Source organism: Lichenostomus cassidix, chromosome 1 (genome assembly GCF_008360975.1).
Source record: "Lichenostomus cassidix isolate B80296 chromosome 1, HeHo_3.0, whole genome shotgun sequence".
Taxonomy (NCBI): Eukaryota; Metazoa; Chordata; class Aves; order Passeriformes; family Meliphagidae; genus Lichenostomus; species Lichenostomus cassidix.
Window position 1 is genome coordinate 945158 of NC_139479.1, and position 21641 is coordinate 966798.

General features: G+C 50.4%; 1 protein-coding gene across 1 annotated transcript; it reads right to left on the minus strand.

Moving 5' to 3' along the window:
• Nucleotides 1-1818: 1818 nt before the first annotated feature.
• Nucleotides 1819-21384, minus strand: LOC146444024 (trifunctional purine biosynthetic protein adenosine-3-like). Its single transcript, XM_085072840.1, has 21 exons — nt 21212-21384; nt 20403-20498; nt 19194-19368; nt 17450-17561; nt 16944-17003; nt 15890-16015; nt 15216-15303; nt 14303-14388; nt 13707-13875; nt 10379-10610; nt 10177-10271; nt 9362-9459; nt 8531-8729; nt 7446-7697; nt 6735-6884; nt 5502-5708; nt 4575-4715; nt 4164-4294; nt 3340-3481; nt 3039-3154; nt 1819-2493 (listed from the first exon to the last, which is right to left on the minus strand). Exons 1-21 carry the CDS (start codon nt 21354-21356, stop codon nt 2260-2262), a joined length of 3054 nt encoding a protein of 1017 aa, XP_084928966.1. The 5' UTR covers nt 21357-21384; the 3' UTR covers nt 1819-2259.
• Between the last annotated feature and the right edge of the window lie 257 nt (nt 21385-21641).

Consider the following 21641-nt stretch of genomic DNA (forward strand, 5'->3'; position numbering starts at 1 on the left):
AGCTCCGTGTCACTCATGCTGTCATCTGGCATGACATCGATGGCCTTTTCAGTCTGGGACAGCTCCATGTCACTTGTGCAGTCCCCTGAAATGACTTCAATGTCGTCTTTCTCCAGGGACAGTTCCTCATCACTTGTGCCATCCCCTGGGAAGCGCCTGATAGCCTCATCAAATTTGGACAGCTCTTGGTCACTCATGCTGTCCTCTGGAACAACATCAATGGCCTCTCCCACTTCAGACAGCTCTGGGTCACTGGTGCTGTCCCCGGAAATGACCTCAATGGCCTTTTCCACTGGGGACAGCTCCTCATCACTGGTGCTGTCCCCTGGAAGAGGCTCGCTGTCATCTTGCACTTCAGACAGCTCCTGGTCACTCTTGCTGTCCCCTCTCAAGAGCTTGATGTCCTCTGTCATTTGGGACAGCGATGAAGCACAACAGGACATCTCCTGGTCACTGTTGGTTCCCCCCTGGGACAGCTCATTGACATTTTCCCATTGGGACTCCCGCTGGACTGCAGAGCCCTGGCCTTGCCACAGCTTCTCTGGGAATTCCATCCCAGGGCCTCCCCACCCTGCCAGGGAACAATTCCTAATTCCCAATACCCCATCTCTCCCTGCCCTCTGGCAGTGGGAAGCCATTCCCTGTGTCCTGTCCCTCCAGCCCTGGTCCCATCTCCGTCTCTCATCTCTGTATTTCTACAAAGGCAAAAAAAAGAATTATCCTGGCAAGCTGGGCTTTGCTTCAATTCCTACTCTGGAAACAGAATAAATAAATCAATGAACTCTCACCACTGTCACCACAGCCTGCACAACCTGCACCCTCTTTGAACATTTTATTTGTTACTTTGGAACACTCAGTCGAGCAGTTCAAATCAAGTACAGGAAGTTCCTTCACAGTACAACATACCAAACACAAACTACGCCATGTATTGATCGTAAAAATTATCCATACCCAACATTTGATAACCTTTCTGGGCACAGTTCTTCCTGTTTCTCCCAGATCCTGAAAAATTCCTTGCTCCAGTCAGAGTGCAAGAGACAAATCCAGATTTCTGCACAGAAATGGCATTTTACAGGAGGGAACTGAATTTGTCCCCTCCCTCAGTATGGAAACACCACCTGCTATGGTAAAATTACTATGCATTTAAAAAAAGGGAAAATGTAGCCTTTTTAACTGGAAGTGATTGGTGCTCCCAAACAGCCAAGAGCAAGAAATCCAGCAGGGCCCTTACGGAACATAAAAAACCAAAACAGGAATGTATTTCTCCCACTGCACCTAATGGCTGTTAGTGATTCCTCCTCTGGAAGATTCATCTCTGGCTGCTTCATTTCCATTTTGTTCCAACAGCTCCTCACCTGTGTTTCTTCCTGATCTGGTACTTGCATCCAAGTCACAATTCTGGCAGAGACAGAATCCCAGACTGGTTTGGGTTGGGAGGGAGCAAAGCCCATCCAGTGCCACCCCAGCCATGGCAGGGACACCTTCCACTGTCCCAGGCTGCTCCAAGCCCCAATGTCCAACCTGGCCTTGGACACTGCCAGGGATCCAGGGGCAGCCACAGCTTCTCTGGGAATTCCATCCCAGGGCCTCCCCACCCTGCCAGGGAACAATTCCTAATTCCCAAGATCCCATCTCTCCCTGCCCTCTGGCACTTTGCAGCCATTCCCTGTGTCCTGTCCCTCCAGCCCTTGTCCCCAGTCCCTCTCCAGCTCTTCTGGAGCTGCTTTATGCCCTGGCAGCAGCTCTGAGCTCTCCCTGGATCCTTCTCTCCCAGTGAACATCCCCAGCTCTCCCAGCCTGGCTCCAGCCCTGCAGCAGCTCTGTGTTTCCTCTGCTCTCTGCAGCAGCTCCAGGACTTTGTTTTCCACTCCTGCAGCAGCAGCTCCTGTTTGGGGTTGCTCTGGGCAAGTAATGGATCCCTGGGAAGAACGAATTTCCCTCACAAGCCCCAGAGCAGTTTTACAGCCCAAGCGCTCTCCTCGTAACACATTTCTCCTTTACAAGTGAAAAAACAGAACGAAGGCATTCCAAACCTGAAAAGCCATCCCGGCTCCCACCATGAATTTTCTAAAGGGATGTAACAAAAGCTGTGAGCTCGGGGAAAAGGCTGGGAATGGAAACTTGGGATACTGAGACATCCAGGAGAAACACGTGGAGGATGAGGGAGGAGGAGGGAGGAGGGAAAAGAAGGAAAAAGAGGGAAGAGGAGCCGAGTTGAGCCCCTCAAGGAGCTGCCCACAGCCCGTGGTGCTCCTGAGGCTACGGAGAGGACGCTCCGTGTCCCTGCTCCTCCTGTGGGCTCAGCCTTTGGCTCTCCCGCCTCCAGCAGGTTCTCCCGTGCGCTCCGAGCCACGCTGCCCCGCTGGCCACGAGCTGCAGGGCCCGCGGGAAGGCCCTGAGCTCGGCCTCCTGCAGCCGCTCCGCCAGCGCGGCCTCCGCCTCCCCAGCCCGCAGCGGCTCCCGGTGGATCGCGGCCCCGGCGCCAGGCTCCTCCTGCAGAGGGACAGCGGAGCTTCTGGAGGGGCTGCACAGCGCCTCGGCAAGGCTCGGGGCGCTGGGCATGGAGCGCAGGGCTGGGGTGGGCGGAGGGGACAGCTCTGCGAGGGAGAGCTCCGCGAGAGAGAGCTCCGCGGGAGAGAGCTCCGCGAGAGAGAGCTCCGCGGGAGAGAGCTCCGCGAGAGAGAGCTCCGCGGGAGAGAGCTCCGCGAGGGAGAGCTCCGCGGGAGAGAGCTCCGCGAGGGAGGGCTCCGTGAGGGACACCTCCGTGAGGGACACCTCCGTGAGGGACAGCTCCGGCCCCTCAGGGGCGCGGCGGGCGGAGATCGGAGCTGGCACCACTTGGGAGGGGAGAAAAGGAAAAGCCACCCCAAAATGCAAGGGAAGAAGACAGGACCTCCAGCAGCCCCAAATCTTTCTGGTTTTTCCTGGTAACAATCCCAAGGTTCCCACACGTTCCTGTTCCCTCCGGCTGTTTCTGCCTCCAGAAATAAAAGGAAAAAGCAAATCCCTTTTCCTGTCCCAGTCCCGAGGCCACTCACCAGCACGAAATGCACGGTGCAGCCTGTGACTTGTAATCCACTTTCCAGGGGCTCCTGAGGGGCACTGCCAGCCTTGGGGAGTGGGAAAAGGGATGGAGAAGCATTCAGAATTTTCCCTGGGCATCAGTGTGAGAGGAGAAAAATAAAGGAAAAAAAAAAAGGGAAGAAAAAAGAGATAATTTGCACTGAATTTCCTTTGAAAATAAAAGTGAGATATTATCAGTCCAAGAACTCTGACAGCAGAACCCTGGTGAAACCAACCAGCCCTGCTTCAGCTTCTCTTTTCCATGTCCTTTCTTACCTTTCCACTTTCGGAGAAAAGGAGTGGACAGAACCCTCATGAATCCTGACAGACAGATCAGCTCCACGGAGAATTCCTGCAGCACTTGGTCGATGGTGCTGTCGAATTCCGAGCGACTCCCGAACAGCTTGTGATCGATCACCTGGAGCAGGGAACACAGCAACAGCCACAGCAAGGAAACAACTCAGTGGGATTTGGGTACAGCAACTTGGGCAGCAAAGGGAAACTAACTGGATTCATTCCAGGACATTCTGTGATTTGAAAGGAGAGTGCAGCTGGTGGGGAGGCCCTGGGATGGAATTCCCAGAGAAGCTGTGGCTGCCCCTGGATCCCTGGCAGTGTCCAAGGCCAGGTTGGACATTGGGGCTTGGAGCAGCCTGGGACAGTGGAAGGTGTCCCTGCCATGGCTGGGGTGGGGCTGGATGGGCTTTGGTTCCTTCTAACCCAAACCTTGTGGATTCTGTGATTCTAAGGAGGGATAAACCCTGGAGGCAACACTTCTGTGCTTTGCAGAACCTGAAGTTGGACTGATTTCAGCCAAATCTCAAGGCTCATGGGCTGCAATCTCAGACCCAAACCATTCATTTCCATCCCTCCCTAACTCTGGGATGGAGCACTCCCTGCCAAGCTGGGAAAAGCTCCCAGAGCCCAGGGAGAACTCCCAGCTCTGCCTCTCCTTCCAGCTCAGCAGCTCTGTGCTCCATCCACGGATCCATGGGGAAAGCCTCCCACTGAAGTGAAAGCTCAGAGCTCAGCAAGCATTTCCTGAGCAGCCACGGGCTCAGCAGAGGGCAGAGAAAGGAAAAGGGAACGTGTGTCCTTACCCTGGTGGCAATCCCAGCCCGGGCTGCGCTCCGTAGCTCCTGTGCCCCGGATTTGTTGGAGATGACCAGGACCAGCTGGGCGCAGCTGCCCGGCTCCCTGGCAGAGCTGATGAGTGCAGACAGGGTCGTGCCTCCAGCAGAGGGGAGAGAGCAGAGGTTGGGGGGACAGATGAGCACCCCTGGCCCTGGAGGGGCTGCTCCGACACAGATCTGCTTGTTCCCAAACAGGGAATTGCTAAAGGGTGGGGGCACTGCTAAAGCTCTGTTTTTCAGCAGTGCAACACAACTGCTTGACTTGCAGGCACAGTGCAAGCCTGCAGTTTGAAGGGTCTGCAGATGGCACTAGCAGAAAGGCAAGGTGGGTACCCCTGACTGCAGCCCCTCTCTGTGCCAGGACAAGGGACAGCTCACCTGTTCCAGAGACAAGAACAGCCACTTTCACCTTTCTCTTCCTGGGCTGGGGCTGCCTGTCAGCAGGGATGTCACTCAGCAGCTGCCTGGAGCTGCTCAGCTGCAGGGCCTCTGCAAGATTCTCCACTTCAATGTGAGATCCTGCTCCAAACACATGGGGAAAGTGTGAGACTTTGCCTTTCCTTCTCAACTGACTTTGTGTCATTTATTCAAAATCAATGACAATTTCTTTTCAACACTGCTGGTACAATATCTTTTCAAGAAATTGTATCAGCAGCGAATTGATGCTGGCACTGGTGGAGCTCCAAAGGGATTCAGGGATTGAAAAAGCAAAATCCCAGGAGTTGTGCTGCTCTCTGGTGTTAGCTGCTCAAAGAGTTGTTCACAAAGGGCCAAGCATGGCCTTCTCAAGGATCAGTCCCATCTTTTATACCTCTCATGTAGCAAAATGATACCAAAACCGATGCTGATGGAGCTGAGGTGACATTTGGGCTGCCAAAATCTGGGTTTCCAGAGGGGTTTGGGCTCACGTCCTGCTGGATGTCACTCAGTGACACACCAGGATTCAGAGTGACCAGAGTGACAAATCCTGAACCTCTCCATGGATCTGGGTGAGCTGGAAAGGGGCTGGACACGAGGGGAGTTGGTTTCCATGAGTGTGGTAAAATATCCACTCATGTTTGGGATTTCCTGAAGCCTCAGGGAGGGGGAGGAGGTTATGCAGTTATTGTTACTCTGAAACAAGAGCTCACTTCTCATTAATTTCTCACTGAAATGGAGATGTGGACGTGTCCAGTAACCTCCAGCCCAGTGAAACAACAGGGAAATGGTGTGAACAACACCAGCTTTGGAACAGGGGGTTTGTTCAGTGCCACAAGGAGGACACCTTGTTCCTTGTCCAGTGCCACAAGGAGGACACTTGCTCACCTGTGTGACAAGGGGCAACCACCTTCCCAATCAGCCAGGCCTCCTGCTGCCTCTGGATGTCCTGGAGAACATGCTGAGCCAGGTCCTTCTGCACCACCAAGACAGCCCCGATCCCACAAGGAAAGGTCTGAGCCATCTCCTCTGCAGACAGGTTCCCCTCCTTGTAGAGCCAGCAAAAGATTTCAGGGATCTTCCAGCTGAGAGCGTCTGGAAAGGATTGAAATTTGTGTGTGATTAAAATGTTTCTTATTAATTGTTATCTGCAATGAGTGTGGTGTGTTACAAGAACTGATAGAAACCAGTTCTTGCTATCCCTGAATCCCAAAATCCCTGAGGCTGGCAAAGCCCTCCCAGCCCATGCAGTCCCAGCTGTGCCCAATGGCCACCTTGTCCCCAGCCCAGAGCACTGAGTGCCACAGCCAGGCCTTCCTGGGACACCTGCAGGGATGGGGACTGCAAACCTCCCTGGGCAGCTCCTGCCAAGGCCTGAGCACCCTTTCCATGCAGAAATTCCTGCTGCTGGCCAAGCTGAATGGTTTGGGTTGGAAGGACCTTAAAGCCCATCTCAACCCATCCTCTGCCATGGCAGGGACACCTTCCACTGTCCCAGGCTGCTCCAAGCCCCAGTGTCCAACCTGGCCTTGGACATTTCCTTCTTTCCTTTCCAATTTCATTCTGGAGAAATACAGTCCAACACTCAGATGCTTTCCTTCCCCCTCCACATCCCCACTGTGTTTTTAAACTCACATGAACACAGTTTTCTTTGCTATTTTCAATTTTTGAATTCTATGCCAAATTTTGGCTTAATCAAAAAAGTTCTGCTTTGCCAATGTCAGATGTTGTGGGGAAGCTACCAAAACATGGCATTAAATGTGTGTGTGTGGAGCAAATAGTGCAAATTAATTCTCTCACCAAGCCTCACAGTTCGGGCCAAATGTTTAATATGGAGAGAGGTCCTGAGGAACACACAATGTTCTCCAACACCTTTTATCCTAAAGATGTGCTGCCCAGAAACTCCTCTGGAATTTCCCTTCTCCAACAAAACTGTGGTGCTCATGGCTTGGAATAGGAATGGTTTTGGGAGGTTTTGGGACCTCCTTGGAAAATCACCCACGTGGGATCGTTCAGCCTCCAGCTCTGCCAAGACGTTCCTGAGGATTGTGCAGCTGAGGCTGAAAGGTCAAGGCTGTGCTGAGCCTGAGCTTTGTCCCACAGGAACAGCTCAGAACTTACCCAGGGTGGCACTGAGGTGCTCGGGCAGCAGCCTGGAGATTCCCCCCAGCAGCCCCTCGGCTGTGGGGGCAAAGCCCTTCACGTGTCCTGAGCGCAGGACAGGCAGCAGAGCTGGGCTGAACATCTTCCCTGGCGTCAGCAAAACATCTCCTGCAAACAGCAGTGCCAGCTCAGTCCTTCTGTTTAAAATGGCAAGAGAGGTTTAGAATCATAAAATCACGGCTTTGGGAGGGAGGGACCTTACAGCCCATCCAGGGACACCTTGCACTGTCCCAGGCTGCTCCAAGCCAGGGATCCAGGGGCAGCCACAGCTTCTCTGGGAATTCCATCCCAGGGCCTCCCCACCCTGCCAGGGAACAATTCCTTCCCAATATCCCAAACCATTCCCCCTTGCCCTGTCACTCTCTGTCCATCTCAGTCCTTCTCCTTCCTCTCTATAAGCCCCTTCAGGCCCTGGAAGTGTCTCTAAGGTCTCCCAGAGCCTTCCCTTCTCCAGGCTGAATCCAATCAGTTTGTCTCAGGGGTCACAGGCTGGTTTTTGGAATGCTTCCCATGGCAGGTTCTCCCCCAGCCCTTGCAGTGGGAAGCAGGCAGAGCTGCTGCCCACTCTGCAGAGCAGTGGCCACCGAGCCCAAGCTGATAACCCACCCCGATGGGGACAGCCTGGGCAGCCCCTGGCCGTGCCACCCCCTCGGGGACAAGGACACCCACCCAGAGTGCCATGGCCGCAGCTGCCCGGCGCCGGCGAGGAGCAGCGCAGCGAGGAGGTGAGCAGGATGTTCCGCACCACGCCGAAGCCGCGGCCGGGGATGCCCGGGGAGCTCAGCCCCAGCAGCACATCGCCCTCCTCGGCTCTCGGCAGCCCCAGCAGCCTCTGGCCTCTCTCCACCGCTCCCACCGCGAAGCCGGCCAGGTCACAGTGCCCCGGGGGACACGGAGCTGCCACTGCTGTCACCTCCCCGCCTGCAGGAGAGAGGGGTCAGCACCTCCTGGTCAGCCTTTGTGCTCATTGCAGAGTGACAGAATTCCAGACTGGTTTGGGATGGATGGGACCTCACCCAGTGCCACCCCAGCCACGGCAGGGACACCTTCCACTGTCCCAGGCTGCTCCAAGCCCCAATGTCCAACCTGGCCTTGGACACTGCCAGGGATCCAGGGGCAGCCACAGCTTCTCTGGGAATTCCATCCCAGGGCCTCCCTACCCTGCCAGGGAACCATTCCTTCCCAATATCCCATCCATCTCTGCCCTCCCTCAGCTCAAAGCCATCAGGAAAAACCATTTTAAATTCCTGGCACCTCTTAAAACAAGCAGCACACCCAGGAGAGCTGCAGGGATGAGCAGCCTAAGAAGAACATTCAGATATCTTTTTAAAATCCTTCTTGCTTTCTTACTTCAGCCCAAGCCTCCAACAAAACAAAGCTTCATGAAAGAAGCAGCGTTTTTATCATTATTATTTCTTGTACTCCTGTGGCACCTCCCTGCCAGGACTGAGTGTGGGAGAGGGAAGGAAAACTTTAACATTTGAAGAACATGAGGCTTCCAGTTCTGTTCTCCTTAGTTCAGGGATATAGAAAGAAGAAGGACCCAAATGCACACACAATAAACCCCATCTCTCTGTGCCATCCCATGTTACAGACAAGGAAGAATTTAAGCCCAAATTCTCAACTCCTTTTTTCCACCAAACAGAAAACAACAATTCCAGTGCCACATTCTGCCTCTGCCTTCCAAGTCCATCCCTCTAGTGCTATATTCACCCTCAGAACCCTCAAATCCCAGAGGAGAGGGGTGTCCATACCCAGGAAAGCACACCCTGCACTCCTGCAAGCCTCAGCTATTCCTTCTTTGATTGTTTCCATCACTTCAGCATCGAGTTTGCCACAGGCCAAGTGGCTGAGGAAGAAGAGGGGCTCAGCTCCCTGAGCCAGGAGGTCATTGACACACAGGGCCACCAGGTCCTGCCCCACGGTGTCGTGTCTCTTACAGACCTGGGCAACCTGCAAAACATGGGGGGAACGAGAAACAGGCAAAACTCACACAGAATTTAATCAGTGAAATCAGCAGAAAACCTTCTTTTCTCTGAAAGGAATCACTGCAGGACTTTCATGCAGGACAGAACCTTGTGCATGATATAGTTTAAACCAAGAGGAAACAGCTCATTTTCTTGCAGGAAAAAAAAGAAAGAAAAATCTATTTTGCTTTTTTTAATATTAGTTCAAATTTCGGCTATAGCAACCCAGAAATTTTCATTTGGGCATTACCTGTGCTCCCTCTCCACACAAAATTTGAAAATTTGTTAGGCTGAGTCTGCCACTTCCCATCTCAGCACCTCCCTGTGCTCCAAAGGGATCTTTCTCAAAGCCAATGCAATTTTACAGCAAAAATTCTGGTTCTTAGCGTCCCAAGTGTTCAGCTAAACTCTTGGTTTATTATCATTTAATCACAAAATATCCCCATTCTCAATGCAATATGTCCACACCTTGCTCAAGTGACCATTAAGTGACCATTTCCATAGATGAGGTGCCCATTCCAGTGCACTCAGGTGTGTCTGCAGGGCTCAGTGCAGAGGGTGGCACTGGGTGACACTGAACCAGCCCTGGCAGGTGACATGGGCTTTGCTGCCACTCACCTGCAGTTTGGCTCCAAGGCCCTTGGTCTGAGACACCAGGATGGGATCAGCATAGCCAGATGCCTTCAGGTCAAAGAAAGCAGCAAAGCCTCCTCCTGCTGAGCACAAACATGGCCAGGATGGGATTGATGGGGGATAAAGACCCAAAACTCTCACCAAGACAAGAACTGCAAATTGCCACAGAATCCCAGAATCCCTGAGGCTGGCAAAGCCCTCCCAGCCCATGCAGTCCCAGCTGTGCCCAATGGCCACCTTGTCCCCAGCCCAGAGCACTGAGTGCCACAGCCAGGCCTTCCTGGGACACCTGCAGGGATGGGGACTGCAAACCTCCCTGGGCAGCTCCTGCCAAGGCCTGAGCACCCTTTCCATGCAGAAATTCCTGCTGCTGGCCAAGCTGAGCCTCCCCTGGCCCAGCCTGAGGCTGTTCCCTCTCCTGCTGTCCCTGTTCCCTGGAGCACAGCCTGACCCCCCGGCTGTCCCCTCCTGGCAGCAGCTGTGCAGAGCCACAAGGTTCCCCTGAGCCTCCTTTGCTCCAGGGCTTTTAGTACTATTATTTTATTGATTAATTTCTGTTATTTCTATTCTATTCTTCTCCATTTTGCACCTTGAAGAAGCACAGTCACCTCCATGGCCAGGCAGACATTTGTTAATTCATCATAAGAGGAGTGACAAGAAAGAAATGAATTTTCTGTGGTTGTGCTGATCCCAGCCCAGCTTCCCAAGCTCAGTTTCAACACCATGAAGTGGATTGCCCACCTCCCTGGGGAACAAGAACCAATAGACTGAGGGAATTCCTAGATTCTGCCCAGTCCTACCTGCCCTGGTGCCTCTCAGGGCTGACGTGTGTGGCAGATGGCTCCAAAGGTCCCTGGTCACTGATGCCACGTGTCTGTCCTTGTACATCAGGGCCCTGGGGAGAGGGAAGGACATGCTGTCAGCAGCAGGGACACTTTCTGCAGGGCCCATCAGAGCTGGGCCAGATGTGAGGGGCAGCAGGGAACATCTGGGCTCACACACAGGGGCTGTCGGAGCAGCCGCAGGCCGCGCTGCCCGATGTCCCTCCTGAAGGTGGCCCCCGGGAAGTGGATGGTGGCCACAGCCCTGTTGGCTTCTGCCAGGGCTTCCATCAGGTCCTGCTTGACCGCAGTAATGGACAGGACTCTGCCACCACTGGTCACCACCCTGCCATCCTTGAGCACTGTGCCCCCGTGGAACACCTGCAGCCCCAGCTGCTCGGCTTGCGGCAGCCCTGCAAAAACAAAGGGATGCTCTGAGGATTTTGAATCACATTCTCTGTTGATAGAATCACAGAATGCAGGTGGGAAGAGCCCTTCAGGATCACCCAGTGCCACCCCAGCAGCAGCATCACCCAAAGCATGTCCCCAAGGGCCACATCCAGACTCCTCCTGAACACTGCCAGAGACAGGGACTGCAAACCTCCCTGGGCAGCTCATTCCAAGGCCCCACCACTCTGGGAGGGAAAAATTGATTCTTCAATCTGAACCTCTCCCGGAGGAATTTGAGACCATTTCCTCTTGTCCTTCCACTGCCCCTCCTATCAGAGTTTTGCAGAGCAATGAGATCCCTCTGAGCCTCCTCTGCTCCACACTGAGCTCCTTTCCCAGCTCCCTCACTGCTCGTCCCAGGATGTGTTTTCCACACCTTTCCCAGCTCCCTTCCCTTCTGGGGACAAAACACTGAAGATTGAAGTCCTTTATTCAGTCAAGGGAGAACAACAGAAGTTTTCACCTTTGCTTTCTTCTGAGAAACAGCATCACCAGTGAAGGGCATCCCTCTGCACTGAGCCCTGGAATGTCTTCTGAGCAATCCAGGAAAGCAGTGTAGAATCCCAGACTGGTTTGGGCTGGAAGGGACATTAAATCCCATCCAGTGCCACCCCAGCCATGGCAGGGACACCTTCCACTGTCCCAGGCTGCTCCAAGCCCCAATGTCCAGCCTGGCCTTGGACACTGCCAGGGATCCAGGGGCAGCCACAGCTTCTCTGGGAATTCCATCCCAGGACCTCCCCACCCTGCCAGGGAACAATTCCTAATTCCCAATCTCCCATCTCTCCCTGCCCTCTGGCACTTTGCAGCCATTCCCTGTGTCCTGTCCCTGCAGCCCTTGGCAATTGTCTCTCTCCATGTTTCCTGCAGCTCCTTCAGGCACCAAAAGGCCACAATGAGGTCACCCCAAAGCTTCTCCTCTCCAGGCTGAACAATCCCAGCTCTGCCAGCCTTTCCTCCCAGCAGAGCTGCTCCATCCCTCTGCTCATCCTGCTGCCTCCTCTGCACTCTCTCCTACATGCCAACATCTGGGGCACCCCAACCCAAGTGAGGGATCCAGGAACCACCACAGGACATGTCTCTACCCTACCCAGCGAAGCTGTGCTCTCCATGAGAACTGTGAATCATTTGTGAGAGCTTTCCTGCAGGAAATCACAATCCACAGCCATGTCCTGCCTGGATTCTCCCCTGTCCCTGACATGAAGCCATCAATGCTGATGTTACCTCAGCACTGCTCACTCTTCCATCCTGCCCACTCCACACAATTCCCTACAACTCCTGGTGCTCCTCAAGCACTCACAGGTGCTGCTCTGATGCAGGGAAGCAAAATGGTTCAGGGTTTTGGGGTTATTTTATATTCCTATTTGTAGGGGAGGAAAAGGGAAGAGGAGGATCTGCTGCCATCACCTGGAATAATGAAAACCAAGCAGAGTTTTCTCCTCATTATGGGTCTGAGATATTCTTCCCCCTGGCCCTGCTGCAATGGAAATCCATCCCCTTTGCATTGTGCTTTAAGGAATGCTGCAGAATAAAAAGTTTGTCGAGCTGTGAAAGTCAGAGAATCCCAGAATATGCTGAGCTGGAAGGACACACCAGGATCACCCAGTCCAACTGCTGGCCCTGCACAGACACCCAGCAATCCCACCCTGCATCCCTGAGAGCCTTGTCTGAAAAGGTGGGATTCAATGTGGAAAAGAGAATAAAAACCAATCAACCCCAGGAAACTCTGAAGTGGAGGATGGAAATAAAAGAATGGATTGAATTCCATTGCTTTGACAGTCTGTTTTGTGGTTAATGAGCAGGGGGTCACCATATCCTAAAGGTATGAAAATCATATGAATGCCAGGAGTACTGGGACAGAGGAAAGGAATATTGAATGCCTGTATGAATCTTGAATATCTATATCTAATATCTATATGGATATTGAATTCCTATGGGAATATTGAACATCTCTATCAAATATGTATATGAATATATGTATATTTATCAAATATATATATGAATGTTGAATATCTGTATAAAGTGTCCATATGAATATTGAATATCTATTGCTAATATATATGAATACTGAATATTTGTATAAAATATCCATATGAATATTGAATATCTATATCTAATATCCAAATGAATATTGAATATCTATACCAAATATATGTGTATAGAACATCTACATCTAATATCTAAATGATTATTGAAAATCTATAACTAATATCTATACGAATATTGAATATCTATATAGAATATCTAAATGACTATTGATTATCTGTGTGAATACTGAGTGTCTCTAACATCTAAGTTAATATTGAATATCTGTGGTGAATATCTAAATGACTATTGACTATCAGTGTGAAGAGTGAATGTATATATCTAATATCTAAGTTAATACTGAATACCTGTATGAATACAGAATATCTATGATGAATATCTAAATGACTATTGACTATCTGTGTGAATATTGAATGTCTATACCTAATATCTAAATTAACACTGAATACCTATATCAGTATTCAATATCTAAATGACTATTTATTATCTGTGTGAATATTGAGGGTCTGTGTCTAGTATCTAAGTTAATATTGAATACCTAGATGAATACAGAAGAGCTGTATACAATATCTAAATGATTATTGACTATCTGTGTGAATATTGAGTGTCACAGTAATTCCAGGAAGGCAGAATTCCATCCTTCCCCAGGGCACAGTAATTCCAGGATGGCAGAATTCCATCCTTCCCCAGGGCACAGTAATTCCAGGATGGCAGAATTCCCTTTTCCCTAGGGCACAGTTATTCCAGGATGACACAATTCCATCTTCCCCAGGGCACAGTTATTCCAGGATGACACAATTCCATCTTCCCCAGCACCTCCTGGCCTCAGCAGCAGCAGCTGGGAGCAGATTGAGCTCTGCAGGTGAGAGATTTTAGTGAACATTCCTTCCCCAAGGGCAAGGCAGGCTTGAGGGGATCCAGGGAAGCTGTCCAGCCCTCTGGGAGCAGAGGGAAATCCAAACCCATGGAAGGACTAGGCTGTAATTAAATAATTAACAGCCTCCCAGAGTTACCTGTCACCTCCATGCCTTTCTCAGAGTCCCCTGGGTATCCTGGGCTGGCCATGACCACACAGACAGCAGCTCTGCTCTCCCACCAGGCTGGCATGCAGCTGCAGAGTTTGCCATCAATTGCTGCTTGAATCACTTCATAAAAATCACTTTTCAGCAGAGGGAGAATTACCTGTAGAAAGTTTTCACAGGGATGGAAGTTAATTTTTATTTTGCTGGCTTGCTGAAATTCACCTTAGGGAATAAAATCTGTACGTGCCAAGCCAGTAGATTTGGGAACTCTGGGTGAGCATTCAATTTGTGGCATTTTTTGTCACCAGTTATAAACTTAGAAACACAAGGTATGAGCTTATGTAGAAGGAAAATGAATTTAGACCCTTCCCATTCTGCTTCTATTCAGAAAAAAAAATAAATTTGAGGAACAGTGTTTGAACTTAAAGCTTTTCCCTAATAATTCACAGGAGCTCATGAGCCAAAATTTCAAGTTCCTTCAGATATTGTCTAAGATGTTCACACTCAGATCTTTCCCTAGAAATTAACTACGACAAGAACAGGTAAAAGAATGGAGCATCTTTAATTTTCCAGTGTGTTCCACTCACCTGACACTGGGGATCCCCAAACTGGCATTTAAAACTTAAAACCTTCACCCCCTCTTGGGTCAGCATCAAACCTGCCTGCAGCACACCTGGACACAAAGAGCACAGCCAAGAAAAGGAACTTCAACATTTCTTTCTTTCTTTCTTTCTTTCAAGAACTGCTTCAAATGGAACAGAGAATTTTGGAGTGTGGGATTCATTTGTGCAAATCAGAACGAGTTAGGAGTGAGGGTTCTGCAAACACTTAGATTCAAATCCTAAGAGTTCCTCAATATCACCAAAAGTGACAAGCAGCCACCTGGGGAACCTGGCAGCACATCTGAAACCCCACAAAGCAAAGATTCTCTGGCATCTGCACCCAATTCAATTCCTACTCAACTCCCAACTCCATTCCTACTCAACTCCCACTCCATTCCTACTCAACTCCCACTCCACTCTTACTCAGGAACTGTAAAAAAAGGCCCCAAAAAGCAGAAACTAAAGATGTAGCTGGGAAAGCCCAACTCTTCAGAGGTCTGAGATCTCTCAGTGCCACAGCAGCCCTTGGCATTAAGTGACACCTCTGGGCACCACCTGCCTTTTCCAAAATAGCCTCTGGATAAAGAGCTGAAGAAAATGGATATTGCTGTGCATAGGAGTGAGCAGTACAGCAGGACTGAAGTATTTGTTATGCCCTGAACTGCAAATAAACCTGTCTTAATTAAAAATATTTAATAAAATCATTGGGCTTTAGGGAGAAAAGACCAAAGTTTTCTCCCGAACAAACAGCTGTGAACCCAATGAGTGAGGCTCCACACTGTGTGAAAAATGAGCTGCTGCTGCTGGTTTTTAAAAAAGAAATAGCATTTGGAATTCAGAAGCAGCCCCTGACAGTGGAACTGACCTGCACAGGGGCTTCCCCCTGGTTTTCACTCACCTACATAGGCTGCTCCTTCTTGTCTCATGCTGTCCACAATGTGCTGGAGGATTGCAACCCTGATGTGCTCCAGAAGAGCCTCTGGAACCTGCCAAGCACATCAAAGTCCCTGAGGCAGGGATGGCATCTGCTGGCCTGCTGGAAGGACTGGGCTGAGGAGACCCTGAGCTGTGTGCTGCTGTCCCATCCCAAGCCCTGCTCCTTCCCTGGGGCTGCTGCCTGCAGGATGGAAATCCCACTCCTCTGCCTCCTGAGGTGCTTTGGGTGATTCTTCAGGAGGTCTGGGACTGGAAACTGGGCTGAGCACAGTCAGAGGGTTCTGTCCTTGGAGAAACCCACCCTGATAACATGTTGGAGCAGCTTATTTAGAGCAACAGGAACAGCTAGGTAATGCTCAGGGCACAAAGATCCCAGGCACACAGGGAATTCTGCAGGGATTTTTGGCATGATGCTAATGGGAGCAGAGAAACACCAAGCTGAGGATCTAGAGAATTCTGCAGGGATTTTTGGCATGATGCTAATGGGAGCATAGAAACACCAAGCTGAGGAATAATGGCAGAGGTTGCTCCCCAGAACAGTGGCTGATGAAACCCCAAAGAGTGCCTGTGAAGGTTTGGGGCCTGGAATGCTCTCCAGGAGGGTGGGAAGCAGAGCTGGGCAGGAGCAGGGTGTACCTGAGGCACAGGGCAATAGGCTCCCATCCCTGCTGTGCTGGGACCTTGGTCACCATCCTGCAGCCGCTTGTGGGGCTGAGCTGGGGGCATGGGGGCCACGGTGACACCATCAGTGAAACAGGAGCACTGTGGGGACAGACAGGGTCAGAAATGGTCACAGTGGGGACAGTGGCCACAACAGCCACAGCAGCCACAGCAGCCTCAGCAGCCTGGCCCAAGGGACAGCACTGCTGGGCACAGGCTGACACTCAGTTCTGCTGGGAAATTGGAATTGCAGAATCCCAGACTGGAAAGGACCTTAAATCCCACCCAGTGCCACCCCAGCCATGGCAGGGACACCTTCCACTGTCCCAGGCTGCTCCAAGCCCCAATGTCCAACCTGGCCCTGGACACTGCCAGGGATCCAGGGGCAGCCACAGCTTCTCTGGGCTTCCCCACCCTCTTAGTATAGAATTTCTCAGAATCCAGTAAGATCCATTTCTTCTGCTACAAGCCCTGAAGGATTCATTGTTTCTTTCTCAGGTTTAAGGAACCAAGAGAAATGGTGGCTCTCATTTCAATTCCCTTGGGATGAATCAGAGTTTGACCTGTCAGTCACACACACACATCCCTGTCCTCTGGCATCTGAATAGTCTAAAAGAGACACTGAATATTAGAAAAAAGTTATTGATGTAATAAGAATTACCAATGCAAAATCCATACAAATATGTTTTAGGTCCCTTTAGGGAAAACAAAAATAATTTCCCCCTAAAATAACCACTATAAATGCAATGTCATTGTTAATGTAGAATAAAAATCTACTGACAACATGCCTTCATTAGCATGACACAGGGCTTAGATTGCATGTTACATATATGCAATAAATTCATATTTCTCAAAGTGCAACAATAACAACAACAACAAAACAAAACAAACAGACAACCAACCAACCAAAAAAAAAGGAAAACAAAAAAAAACCCAGTGAAATTTGAAACAATAAAGGTGGGTGTGTCTGCAGGAGCACAGCAATAATGCCAAAGAGTAAAAGCACAACAGCACACCATCAATCACATACAGAAAGTTCTTCCCCTTGAAGCAGTTCTTCGATAACAACCATCTCTCCAAACATTCTGTCCTATAAAAAACAAAACAAAACAAAACAAATCCCCAGTTAGCAAACACGACTGCACTACCTAAACCCTCTCTTCATTCTCCTTTAACTGAAAAAACAATATATGTGAGAATCCCAGCTTGCTTGGATGCCAGTGGGGAAAGCCAAAGGAATTTCATTTGGACACAAGGAAGCAGCACTGAAATATTTCCTTGCCAAGCGTGGGAGACAAGGAAAAATAACAATTTGGAGGGGCAGGGCAGTGGGACTCGAGGCTGGAGCTCAGTCACAAAACCTCCAGGCTCTGCCTGGGGCACACAGGAGGAACCTGAGGAGACCCAGGGAAATTCCTGAGTCCAACAAACAACTTTCTCCCAAAACCACTTGCCTCCTGTAGCTGGAATTACAAACTCCCAGAGCACAGAACACCAAGGCTTGGAGTGCCAGGGATGAAGGAAGGATTTATCCACCTGCATCATCTCCTGGACAGCTCTGCAGGCCTCCTCCTTGCTGGCTGCAATGGTCACTTCTCTCCTGGCTGATGGAGTCTTTGCCCTCACCACTAGTGCAGGGAAGTCTGTGCTTGAAGGAAAGCAGAGCTGGGGTCAGGGAAATCATTGTTTGCTTCTGAATGCCTCCCACAGTCTCCCTTTTTCCCCCAAGGGATTGAAGATCAGGAAACCACATTCCCTGTTTGCCCATCCTGTCCTGGAGGTGATGGATTCCAGCAGAAATCCAGGAATTCTGCTGCTGGTTCTGACACCAGCTCAGTGTACATCACCTCCCAGTTCTTCCCAGGCTGTCCTTTTACTCCTGTCATCTTGGAAAGATGAACTCCTTGGTGATTTACAGTTTGACACCAGCAGGTTGCAGCTGATTTTGCCATGAAACACTCAGCAATTCTGCTCAGGGTTGGGAGGGTGAGGCTGAGTCAGGCTTGGCACATAAAAGATCTGTTAAACCTCATCACACTGCACCTCCAGGATTTCCCTATTTACTCTGAAACACAAACTAAATCGAGAAGTGAGAAAAAGAACAAAGCAGCACCATGTTAATTCATGTATTTTAACTTACCCAGTCACCCTCTGGCTTGTGAGCAGCCAAATAAAATGCTTTTTGAAAGGCTGATTCTGCACACAAATTTCCTGTTTCCTGAAAGAGCACCTCACTCTCCTTTCCACACTATGAATTCTGTTAGGTTAAATTTGTATTTAAATAAATATTTATATTTAAATTCACCCCCAATTTATACCCACACAGGCTCATTGTTACAGAACAAAACCAGTGGAAAGGTTGGTTTTATTCCAAAACAACCCCACAAATGCCACGAGTTTATCTCAAAATGGAGCACTTGGCAGTGAAGATAAGAAGTCTGGGAACACAACCCACAGGCACAGAAATGAGACTGTTCTCCTTCAGTTATGAGTATTTGACCAGAACCTTCCAAATCATCCTCAGAGGGCATTTTGCTGGTATCAGTCTGGCTAGAAATTATTCTTAACCCTTAACTAACAGAAAGATTAATTAAAATATTTTTCTCCACTACGAGTTTTGTCTTTGAAATGGCTCACTAAGCTTCCTGAAGGAGCAGATGGAAGGGAAGAAGAGCTGGGATCTGAGAACAGAAATATCAACCTGCTGCAGTCCACAGAATCAGGGAATCACAAAAGGTTTGGGTTGAAAGGGACCTTAAAGCCCATCCAGTGCCACCCCTGCCATGGCAGGGACACCTTCCACTGTCCCAGGCTGCTCCAAGCCCCAATGTCCAACCTGGCCTTGGACACTGCCAGGGATCCAGGGGCAGCCACAGCTTCTCTGGGAATTCCATCCCAGGGCCTCCCCACCCTGCCAGGGAACAATTCCTAATTCCCAAGATCCCATCCATCCCTGCCCTCTGGCACTTTGCAGCCATTCCCTGTGTCCTGTCCCTGCAGCCCTTGTCCCCAGTCCCTCTCCAGCTCTCCTGGAGCTCCTTTAGGCTCTGAGCTCTCCCTGGAGTTTTCCCTTCTCCAGGTGAACATTCCCAGCTCTCCCAGCCTGGCTCCAGAGCAGAGCAGCTCCAGCAGCTCCTCACCTGCACCTCCACCTCCTGTCTGCTGCCAGAGCTGCTGAATTCAGTTCTGCTGGAGCAGAGCAGCAGCTGAGAAGCTGCCAAAGCCCCAGGCAAGCCCAGGCAGCTCTGTAGGCCGAGGAGCCCCAGGGCAGCACATTTACCTGCTGATGAACCTGCAGGCCTGCTGAGGGTCACTGAAGGCTTTCCAGCGTGCCGTGGGGATGCTGTGCCGCTCCAGGAAGGCTTTGCTGCTGCTGCTGCTGGAGGCCAGCTGGGCTGCCCTGGCACTGGGGCCAAAGCAGCCAAGGCCTGCTGCCCGCAGGGCGTCAGCCATGCCTGAGCACACAACAGCACAGATATACACCGTGTCTGGGGGTCCTGGGGACACCAGCGTGGGACAAAAGGACATTCCCACCATCCCTCTGGGGACACTGAGCTTTGGGCAAGAGGACATTCCCACCATCCCTCTGGGGACATCGAGCTTTGGACAAAAAGGAATTCCCACCATCCCTCTGGGGACACTGAGCTTGGGGACAATAGGAAATTGCCACCATCCCTATGGGACACTGAGCTTTGGGCAAAAGGACATTCCCACCATCCCTTTGGGGACACCAAGCTTTGGGCAAAAGGACATTCCCACCTTTTTTCTGGGGACACTGAGCTTGGGGACAATAGGGAATTGCCACCATCCCTGTGGGGACACTGAGCTTGGGGACAATAGGGAATTGCCAGCATGCCTGTGGGACACTGAGCTTGGGAGAAAAGGGAATTCCCACCATCCCTGTGGGACACTGAGCTTGGGACAATAGGACATTCCCACCATCCCTCTGGGGACACCAAGCTTTGGGCAAAAGGACATTCCCACCATCCACTGAGCTTTGGATAAAAGGGAATTCCCACCATCCCTCTGGAGACACAGAGCTTGGGACAAATGAACATTCCCACCATCCCTCTGGGGACACTGAGCTTGGGACAATAGGGAATTCCCACCATCCCTCTGGGGACACTGAGCTTGGGGACAATAGGAAATTCCCAGGATCCCTATGGGGACACTGAGCTTGGGGACAATAGGGATTTCCCACCATCCCTGTGGGTCACTTTCCTTTGTCCCACATCATTCACTGAGCCTTCAAACAAGGTTCAGAATATCCACTGATCTGCCTCAGCCTGCAGCCTTAAGACTCTCCAGCTCTGTTCATGACTAAACACTCTCACCCCCCTTTTTAAAGCAGAATTCAAGGTGCTGATTCTTTCTGTCAACCTAATTCTATTATTTTATATTGTTCTTTTATGTTAATTTATTGTATTATTCTATTATTTGTATCTATTTTCCTCTCAATTAAGTTCATTTAAATATTTTATTAACTTACCAGCTGCCAGAAGAGTTTCTGGGCCAACTAGCACAAGGCCAATGTTATGATCTTTGCAGAACTGGGTAACAATAGTGTGATTGCTCACCAACACAGCTGAAAAGGAAAAACAATGAAATGATGACTGTAAAGAAGAGACAGGAGATGAGAATGTCCTTTCCCCCTCTCCCTGTGATTAAAATAATGAAACAGCCCACAAAGGGGGGAATGAAATATCAATGGAATAATAACAGAGTCCAAAAGGAACAGGGAATGACTTGCAACTTGTTTTTAATACACATCTGCTAACTGATTAAATCAATTTGATTCGCCACAAGTAATCAAGACACACTTTTAAAAGCTGCTTATCATAACAAGAACAACTTTGAAAAATAAAACCTGAAGTTTGGATAGAAACTCAATGTCAACATCTGAGTAAAGATTCACAGAAAGCCAGGGCATGATGCAGCTGCATTTAGCTGAGCAGCCTGGGCAGACACAGAGATGTTTCTGTCCAGATTTGAGAACTTGGAGCTCTCTGTTCCTGGGGGAAGTTTCACTGGAGTTGGTCACAAAATGGAAGAGATGAGGTGTAGAAATGCAGGCTCACAGGAGCCTCACTAGCTCCAGGAGCAAGGCTAAGAATGGATACAGCAGGAGGTTTTAGGAGGTTTTGGGAGGCAGCTCTGAAAGGCAGAAACAAAACCCACAGTCTGTGCCTTCAACCATCTGTGGATTTGTCCACCAGGAGCACCAGGACCTCCTGCTGCCTTTGGCTGAGTGGCTGCAGCTCTGATTGCTTCACCCAGCATTTCACTGCCCCTCTTTACCTGAATTGGAGATTTTCCCACTGTCAGCAGTCCCTGCATTTCCTGGAGCCACAAAGACATGTTTCACCTGGGGGGACTGAGCCAACTTCCAGGCCAGGGCGTGCTCCCTGCCTCCGCTGCCGATCACCAGCACCCGCTCAGCCATGGCCCTGCGGAGACAGAGCCTTGGGGAGACACTGAGCCCCCAAAATGGGCACAAGGGGCCAAACCAGAGCAGCTGCAGCTCACTGCTGGGCTTTGTGAGGAATAGTGACCCAGCTGGGGTCAGCAAGGTGCTCCTAGCCATGGGGCATGGTGGCTGTGCCAGCAGTTACAGAGCAACCTGTATGGATGGACACATCTGGATGGACACATCTGTCACATCTGCTTTAACCACTGACAGCAAATCCGCTGGGAATTTCCCCACTTGCTCCAGCACAATCAAGATTCC